The sequence below is a fragment of the Mastacembelus armatus genome, chromosome 20 (genome assembly GCF_900324485.2).
Source record: "Mastacembelus armatus chromosome 20, fMasArm1.2, whole genome shotgun sequence".
Classification (NCBI taxonomy): domain Eukaryota; kingdom Metazoa; phylum Chordata; class Actinopteri; order Synbranchiformes; family Mastacembelidae; genus Mastacembelus; species Mastacembelus armatus.
The window spans coordinates 17666809-17676425 of record NC_046652.1 but is presented as its reverse complement, the minus strand read 5'-3'; the positions used below and the strand labels follow the sequence as shown (position 1 = coordinate 17676425).

The following is a 9617-nucleotide window of genomic DNA, read 5'->3' as shown; positions in this document are numbered from 1 at the left end:
CCGAGCTCAGACTCTCTGATAACCTCCTTTTGACTTATTTCCTTCCTTTATTTCTCCTCATTTAAGTCATCGTGTGCCTCTGCTCCCTCCCATTTTCTCGTGTCCGAGGTTCAAGCAAAGCAATCTCTCCCGCAAGATGTACGTCTGTTATTTCAGAGCAATTTTGGATAAGGATTTATTTTACTACCCACAAATGGAAGGATAACATAGTAATCCCTTTGCAATTATGTAGTAAAAGATAATCACATTCACTTACTGACTTATGCACCGATAGACCTGACATGGACACAGTTAATCTTTGAAATAATTGTGAGAAAATATAAAGCTCATTCTTTACTAGTTGACGCTCTCGTCTACTTCTGTCCTGTAGTTTACCTACTCGTCCTCAGCAACCTGCAACCTGCAAAGCTTCAACCTGCCAAGAATCGTCGCTGAATTATGAGGTTAGAAATAAGACGTTAGTCAAAGTCAGATAAGAATTTTCTTATTATTCCAATAAAAAATTACATTCATACAGAAATATAACAATTTTTGCAAAACAATTTCAAATAAAAATTTCATAAAGCATACATAACAATTTTACAAAAGTGTTTCTTATTGTACAAAGATTCTGCTGAGGAGAAAGAGCTGTGCGTGATAGAGAAGTTGCAGGATTAAAAAGATGATGAAAAGCATAACAGATGCAAGCAAACAAGGAGCTACATCAAGGCTCAATTACCACCTGCGGTTTTGCTGCAAATCTGAATGTATGCTCTGTATTTCCAGACAAAAGGCATTTCCATCACTCCCAACTCTATTACCGCGAGCACGTTTGAACTCGTTCTGCCTTTCATCTGCTCATCTGAAATCCATAAGTTGTAGATTTGCACAGTGCAACTTGCTGCAAAATTGAATTTCTATAACCAGGTTGCTTTGTCTGGAGTGTGTGGCACAGGTCATTTTAATCAGGCAACAGTATGGGCTCCACATTTTGCTCTTCATCTCTGAGTGTCCATCTCACCACAACCACGACTTTAAGAGATACTGTCATTAGCTGCTCTGACAGATCTCTGCGCATACGTCAAGCGCTTGATCTTTACAGCCAACAAACAGCCCCTGCCCCCTGTGATTTTTCTAATACTGTTGCAGCTTGGCTAAAACAATGCTTCCAGACAGGTCAATAACCAACCTACACAGTCAGCAGTCTGTGACAGACTCCATGCCAACAAAGCCTTTAGCAATTCATTACTGAGAGGCAGTACAAGGCAAGGACCGTCTGCCTGCAACCTGTTAATTACAATAAATCTTTAGCTTTTTCTTCTGTCGCACTTGAAGGAATGTGGGTACAGGATGGTGCATGGAGGTATATTTGTTTTTCTAGTCATTGGTTATTTTACATCTTCGGGTCGTGTGTGTGTGTGTGACGGACTAATTAATGATATTAAGTGCTCTAGCGTACAGCATTTATCTGGTTTATACATTCTGACCCAACTCAACGTGCTATACATTAACAAAACTGCTTCATACAGAGAGAAGGTAAATTTCAAAACAACTAAGCACCGGGACGGATCCAGACAAGTCCATTAAACACGAATAAGTTTGAGCCACTTCGTAATTGAGCCTTGATCAAGCTTGTCCGTTCACTCATATAACAAATGTGACTTACTGTGGGCAGAAAAACCACCACTACCACAGCTGAGTCACTTGCATAAGGCACCATTAAGGTCAACAGTGCATTATTAGATCAGAAATAAAAGTCCAAAAACTCAACATTATTCCTCAAGGCATAAAATGAATTGAAAAAATGGGAAGCAGCAGTAAAATCTCCAGTCAGAAAAAAACAAAAAAAAAAAAAACAAAAAACCAAAATGATGGAAATGGATGAAGTTGCAAAAATAAGTCTTCAAGGCTTTATGTACAATATTTTAACATGTACCACATTTTCCAGACTATGGGTCGCACCTTTTTTGACTCCACTGGCTTGTAGTGCGACTTACATGAGTATATTTACAGTCATTTAGTCACTAGTGTTAGTGACACTCATAGATAATACTGTACCGCCGAAAAAGTTAAAATGCTTGACTCCTCATGTAACAGCAGTGAAAATGCTGCTCCAAACAAAGAGCTATACTGCAGACTGCAAAGTGCAGCTAACAAAGTCTGCAGCTGAAACCCAGTTTGGACTGAGTGTTGACATTCAGACAACCTGAGAGAGGAGGAGGAGACGCTGCTTCACCTTCTCCCTGATGTTGGTGCAGTTGTTGAACGTTCTTTGACACAGATGAATGAATTTCATCAAGCACTTCTGCTCGACTATAATTAGCATAATTAGAAATACAACCTATATACGTGTTTTTCTGTTTAACAAGGCTGTTTTTGGTAAAAGTGACTTATGGTGCGACTTATAGTCTGGAAAATACGGTAACCGTTCACATTTTAGCTGCACTTTTATTATCTGCTGTCCTGATTACAGTGTAAAAAAAAAGGAAATAAACCCTAGAATCATGCAACACCTGTCTATGTTACTGAAGTTATAGTATAGTTGCGGTATACTTCCAAGCACAAAGCTTGTACAATTGGACTAGAAATGAGCTTCGTAGCTTGTAAAAAAAAAAAAAAAAAAACAGGTTACATAACACATTGCACATTTAGTAGCTGCACCAAAAACACCAAAAAAAAAAAGCTCCTGACATACAGTGACCAGAGGCCTTGGGGGACAGGGTTTGGTCCCTGGATCACAGACCAGAAAATGAGGCATCAACCCTCCGTCTCTGATCAAACCCAAGGCCTCAAAAGCCTTGCGGCCCCCTCCAAATCCCCCAAAACTAAAAGAAACTTCCTCCCTGTCTCGTCCTGCTACTGAGGAAACACAAGTGGAATGTTTACCCCAGAAACCTATTCAGTCTCAGCAACATTGGTACCAGCCCCAGACCATCCATCAATCCACTTCTGCTCCCAGAAATTCTTTCTCCTTCTCTCTTTCCCAGGGGCCAGTGAGCCAATTTCAGACATTCACAGTGCACACATGCTTACCTCAGAAGTACCAGTGTATCTGTTGTCAGGGAGTGTCCCCAAAACACCATGCACCATTGATACAAATCAACCACTCTGTATGTTTGTCCTCTATTATTTGTCTTTATTTATGTAAGTCCTTCTCAGTCAAACAAAAAATTCTTCCCCATCCATGATTTTGTCCTCGCAACAAACAATCTTCAGAGCGCCTTTCTCAGACAGAGGTTCTGGAGGCACTGGAATTCGCTATGGTGCAAAACAGCATGCTTTGGCTGGAACACACTCTCCCAGTTGTGCTCTAGGACAGCTCAACCAAGAGACTGGTCAGGAGATAAGAGTTGCGTTTTTTCTTTTGTTTTTTTTTTCCCCCTTGAAAATTTGAAAACAACAGTTGTTGCTTGGTTGGTGCTTGCCCCGCTCTAGATGTGCCTTTTCATGTGGAGAGCTAGATGGTCAGACCTGGAAAAACATCTAGGGCAAAGGGGAGAAAGGAAGTCAATGTAACAGTGCAAATATAAATGAACTAGTGATGAATGAAACACGTTTTAGATACAGCATTTTTTGTAAGAAGCTTTGCATTAGAGTGGTTTTAATTGCTGATGTTTCAAAAAAGGATAAAATTGGCCAGTTCCAGTAAACATTTTAGTGTTAATAGTAGTAAGTAATAGTAGTAAAAACAAAAAAAAGCCACAGTGCTTTCAGTCTGTAAAGGCATACGTCACTGACCGTGGCTAGAAAAGTAGATTACATCAACAAAAATACACGTCATGATGCTAATCCAAAGTCTGGGGACATTACGTGCAGATGAATTGCATTGCTTACCTGTCACAGTGATTGCATTTAAATGGCTTAGCCCCAGTGTGCTTCCTGAAGTGTCTCGTCAACTCGTCGCTTCGTGCAAAACGCCACTCGCAGCCCTCCCATGAACACCTGTATGGTTTCTCACCTGCAGAACAAGCAATGGGATTATTCATTGGGCTCAAATCTGAACACACGTGTAAAAGGAACACACTATTGGCTGCTATGTAAATGTTTTCACGCGTTCAAATCAATCACAACTACACTGACAGGCTACTTAAAACCCAGATTCAACCTGAACTTGTTAGAGCACTAGCTCTGTTTTTATGTAGTTAAAACAATTTAAAGAATACTGCACTGCAGTGCAACTCAAAAAGCATCCTATAGGTAAAATGAAAAACCCACTAGTGAAATTTTACACCACAGCTAAAAATAAGAAATGTCTTCCAACTCTGTGACCCCTGGCTCCCCCTCCATTCATCCCTTTCCCATGGTGAAACTCAAGCTGTCCTTTTGTCCCACATGTGTAACTGGTACAGTCACTGGTTCAGTCACATTCCAGTTAGATGAGGTCACAGATTAGGTATCCAGCCATGCAGGGCTAATACTCAGCCCCAGCTGAGGACATCATGCAATGTGGCCCATTAATTACATTATGGAATGGATGAACAGTGCCATTATGGTGCAAGAGCTTCACTTAATAAAAACAGACCCTCAACCCTTCTCATCAGTTTTACTGTTTTTATAAATCACATGACCACAACCGTGGCTCTGATAGGTGTTTGGACTCACCGGTATGAGTACGCTGGTGTGCTTTAAGGTGGGAGCTCTTTGTGTAAACCTTACGACATCCATTGAAGTGACACCTGTGTACTCGCCTTCTGCCATCTGGGGATGCGTCCCCAGAGATGAGTCCCGTCTTTTCTATATTCTTGGTTAACCCAACATTCCTGATTTTGACCGGCAAAGGCAACTCAGTGTGTGTGGCAACCCAGCCATTTGTCACACCGCTGGGCTCTGGAGATGATGGAGGGGTGCTAATGGCTGAGGGGCTAAAAGGTCCAGAACTAACCAGGGCAGAGCCCAGAGGACTGGAGGTAAAGTTTCGCATGGGCGAAAGCTCCTCAGAACTATCTGACGTCTCGCTGCTGGCGTCTGAATTCACACTATTGGTGTCCAAAATTTGGCTGTCCTGATCGTCCTCCTCATGGGCTGAGGGCGCCTTTGGGTCAGACTCAACCTTGGACTTATCCCCACAGGCCAGGATCAGCTTGCTCCAGAGGTCCTCTTGGCCTTCAAACTTGAGGTCGGATGTGGAAACATAAGGCTCACTCTGAAGGTAGCGCTCCAACTCCAAGCATGTCTGGTTGAATGAAAGCATAGAGTAAGAATAAATTACAACAGCACCCCCAAGGGAGAGGTTCATTCACACCAGCAGAATGCTTCTGTGTGGGAAAATACTTTTAAATGATGCATGTGCACGTTCCCCAAAATGCATTATGTGGTGGCCAAACACTGTTAGACATAATTCACACACCTTGCCATGGCTAATTTAAAACTAGTTATAGAGTGAGATTGTACACAGCTGAAGTTATTATGTTTTAACAGCATTGGCCTGTTCTATTTATGTAGGCTCAGAGGTGATGTAATGTGGAAAAGACAAAGCGTTACTGTTCTGGTTAATGTGGAAGAACGGCTGCTTGATTTGTGCATTTTAAATTACTGCAGTTTTCGGAAACAACAAGCAGCAGCATGATTCACCCTCTATGGTTCCAAAGCAAACAACACAAAATTATGTTGCAACACTCAGCAGTTCAATGGCAGCAATGTTTGTAATTTAGCTGGGTAGATAGATGCCCCAACAGAAAATATGGGACTTTGAAAATCTGGACATTCAGGTTACTTAAGCCTAACAACTAGTTGTTTGTCCAGGCTGGAGTTAATGGACCACATGTTAACTCCACTTCGTCTCCTCTTCCCCTCAGACACCACTGCCCAAGTCAGTGTCTTAACAGCATCTCCCATGGATTTTCATTCTGGCAATGGCAAGCCATGTGTAGAAACCAAAAGAGCAAGATGATCCCAAAGTTCAGAAAGCACTAGCACCCTTATCTTTGCAGATCTGCATTTTCCACTGCAGAGATAAAGCATGATCCAGCCAATGCTGGCCACTTCAACCCTGGAAAACTGGCCATTGAATTTGCGAAAATGGAAAAGCTGGCAATTGTCAGCCGCTCCAACAGTCCACAGGATTTGCCTCTCCTCATGGTGCCTCAGCTGGATTGAAGTTGAAGGCCGTGTGTGACTATCAAGGAGTTAAGCGATGCCACAGTCCGATGTCATTAACCAATTTCACTTTTACAAGACTCTTCTGACCTGTACCCTTGGGGTGTACCCCTGCCTTCCACCCGAAAGAGAGCTGGGATAGGCTTCATGACCCTGGTTCAGGAAAAAGCGGGTATAGAAAATGGATGGATGGATGTCCTGCACTGTCAGCAAGACCATCTTCTCAAAGGTGAACCTCGTGAGTGGATAAGATCATACACCCCAAAGATGTAGCTAAGACCATGCCCCTCCACTTTATGGCTTGTTTGAGTTCCTGCATACCCCTTTTGGTGCTCAGATCTTCAAGCATCTAATAGCTTCTGTGCTCAACGAGCTCGACCTTGATCGCCTACTCATCATCAGAAAGTAAAGCAAAGAACACCTCTTGCACTTCGGGACACTCTTCCACCACGTCCGCCAGCACAGTTTAAACATAAAATCAGCTAAATGTTAGTTTTGACTTCCAGTGATTGGTTTTCTTGGTCACCACATGAAGAAGGAGGGCACAGACTTTCAATGACCCAACACCACAAGTTTCTGGGCATGTTTAACTTTTACCACAGATTCATACCACACAGATTATGTAGCTGTTGTATGATGCCATGAAAGGAGACGCCCCAAAGCAGCTATTTGATTTGCTGGTGACATGATGACAGCCTTTGCCTATTCTGACAAACCTGGCCCGGTCTTCAGAAGGATGTTCAAGCACAGATGGCTGCCTGCATAATGTCAGCATGTGAAAAGGTCCAGACAAAGTCAAAGCTCAATTCTTCATCCCTGAATGGTGATTTGATCATGGCAGTGTAGATTTAGTAGATTTCCCTTTCCCTTTCCTGTGGTTTAACTCACCTACTCACCAGGGAGGACGTGGTAGAACATCAAGTGGCCGGAAGTCACCCCCATTTCACCGACAACATGCTTAATTAACACCTGAAGAGTCAGATTTCACACTTTCGCTGAAATCTCCTTGGCTCAGTTCACACCAGCACTCTGGACGGCAGTGTTCTTGTGTACAGACAGCCACTTTGTGCACCTGGAGACTTCATCACCGTTGCCCACATCTTCTGGTCTGTGACTAACTGAGATCCAGCACAGCTGGAAGAGGCCTGCACTTTTCTCCCCACCTCCCACCATGAAGCACCCCAGTTCTGGTTTTAAATCCCTCTACAGTCAGCAGTTCCATGTTTTAATCCACTACAATGTCCACTTAGTGGCCAAACCACGTTACTACAACTTCCACATTGTATTTCAAAAAGTATTTCTCTTGTAGAGAATTATTGGGAAAGAAACAACTGTAATAATTTTTTTACAAGTGTCAGAAACCCGGTGAAATGACAGACACTGTTCCATTGGGTGTAATATCATTAAGAAATCTCCACACAAGCCATAGAGTATTTTATTTCATCCCAGGAACTGAGTAAGTCTGCTGCCTGGACCAGCGGGAGTCTCAGCTCGACTAGTGGGAGTGTCGACTTGACGTAGGTGCACATGCACTACGAGCACAAAAACACGGAAGCGTGCTGAGCATCTGGGTAATTTTTATGGATGGACTCTCAAAACAGAAAATTTTTATCAGAGTCAGCAGTACTGACCGACTTTCAGGGGACAGAAGAGGCCATATTGTGAGCCGGGTCTCTTAAATAGAGTGATGGAGATTAGACACAGTTTACAGTATATTCCACTGAGCCATAGAAATCGTTGCTATGTTTGAAATAGTCTCTCATATTTATGTAGGCAAACATATATAGAGGGATGTGGAGAAAATAATGAAGATTAGTTACGACTATCCTCCGTGCTAAGAAAAAAGGTTGTAGCCTGTTTGTGTGTTTGATTGGTCACACACTACAGTCTATTAACCTATTTAAGTAGTTACAGCAGGATATTTCAGCTGTCACTTTATTGTACTTAGAACTGCAAAGATTAGTCAAATCAGTCGATGAGCAGAAGGAAAATGTTAAATTTTGTTATTTTTCAAGCAAAACATTTTGTTTAGTAAATCACTTTGGGCTGTGATTTGTGTGTTTTGCTATTTAATAGATTTTAAATAATCTGCAGATTCATTGATAATGAAAATATTGTTAGTTTAGACATTTTCACGACTCTGAACTCACTGATTCTTTTTTATTTAGGTAAATCCCTCATATAATCAAGCCTGATCTGAAAATGTGACGTACCAGTCATCTCAGCTTCATGTGCATTTAGTTTAGACTAATCATGCCCCGTTATTTCAGCAGACCAATGACTCAGAACAATTTCTGAACCCTTTTAAGGAAGCTGCTCAACTTCCTCCTCCAACATGAGCAGCTCGCTGCTTATCCTCATGTGTATCTCTGACATTGCAATCACATCCTTCCTCAAGCCCTGGCCTGTAACACACACTGACTAACACACACTTCAGAGGCCAATAAAGTGGGAAATCAAGGGCTGTTCATTAGACGCTGCTTGGAGACAGCAGCTTTGAGAAGCCAGGGATGAAATAAAGCACATTATTTAGCCAGTCCAGCACATTATTTAGCAGAGGGGCTCAGTGAGGACCTGGACGTGGCTTATGGTTTTTCTCACGCTGGGGAGCCCCATTCAAATGACCAATCACAGCACGGTGAAACTAGAATAAATACTGTGCAGTAAGAAAAAAAAAAGGTGCCTGTTAAATCCTTTAAGAGGGGATTAGAAACTACAAGGCTGAAGTTTATAATGCATGTTCTGAAATATGACAGGAAATAAGAAAAAACCCATCAAACAGAAGACGTCACGCTCAACATGTAACAGAGACGCACACGCTGCAGGGCCACGACTCCAGCTGTGCCCAGCTGTGCCCAGCTGTCAGACGGACACACGCCTTCCGCTTCAGCCTGCCAGAAACTTCCCCACGAAACTGACGACGGAGCAGCCTGGCTGCACGGACACGCACCGTCCTGTGTCCTGTGTTTACAGGCACCGTGATGGGATTTTTCATCTGCTTTCACCAGCTCAAGCACTTTTACAGTAAAGATATTCACCTGCTGCCAGTCCTCCTCCAGGGACGGTAGCGCGGGGAAACAGCCGGTATCGTGGACTATCTGAAGTTCCTGAAAGATGCTGCACATGGGTAGCACATCCATTCTCCCCCCGAGCCTTGTTAAAATAAAAGCTATTGATCTTAAATATTCTCTCAGGTAGAAAAGAAAAAGACGGATGCCCCCGCGATGCGAAGGAAGAAGCGCTCGTTTCCCCGGTGCCTGTCAAGCCCTGCTCCTTCTCTGGCTCCTGGATTTGCACGGAACTGGATGGGAAACAACTGCGCTCTGCAAACTTCCTTATTCAAACCTCCAGGCCCGCCCCCTTCCTCACGGCACGGTGACGTATGCGCGTCAAGAGCCAATCAGAAGCGAGAATCCCAAAGCACTGCAAATGAAATCACAGCCGTCCAATCGGAGGCAACGTCTGACTTAATTTGGTTTATCCTCTCCTTTAATTGGTGCGTTTAACTCCCAGCAAGTCGCCGCTGATTGGCTGGTTATTTA

The 9617-nt window shown here is 43.0% G+C and overlaps 1 protein-coding gene across 1 annotated transcript; it reads right to left on the bottom strand.

Moving 5' to 3' along the window:
* Positions 1-951: 951 nt before the first annotated feature.
* Positions 952-9375, bottom strand: klf6a (Kruppel like factor 6a). Its single transcript, XM_026292443.1, has 4 exons — positions 9114-9375; positions 4582-5152; positions 3814-3937; positions 952-3462 (listed from the first exon to the last, which is right to left on the bottom strand). The coding sequence occupies exons 1-4, from the start codon at positions 9213-9215 to the stop codon at positions 3411-3413; spliced, it is 849 nt and encodes a 282-aa protein (XP_026148228.1). The 5' UTR covers positions 9216-9375; the 3' UTR covers positions 952-3410.
* Positions 9376-9617: the final 242 nt, after the last annotated feature.

Coding starts and splice junctions, on each gene's coding strand:
- klf6a (XM_026292443.1), bottom strand. CDS start 9,215: ATGGATGTGCTACCCATGTGCAGCATCTTTCAGGAACTTCAGATAGTC. Junction 3,938..4,581: donor ACACCAGCGTACTCATACCG/GTGAGTCCAAAC, acceptor CTTGTTCTGCAG/GTGAGAAACCATACAGGTGT. Junction 3,463..3,813: donor AAATGCAATCACTGTGACAG/GTAAGCAATGCA, acceptor CCTTTGCCCTAG/ATGTTTTTCCAGGTCTGACC.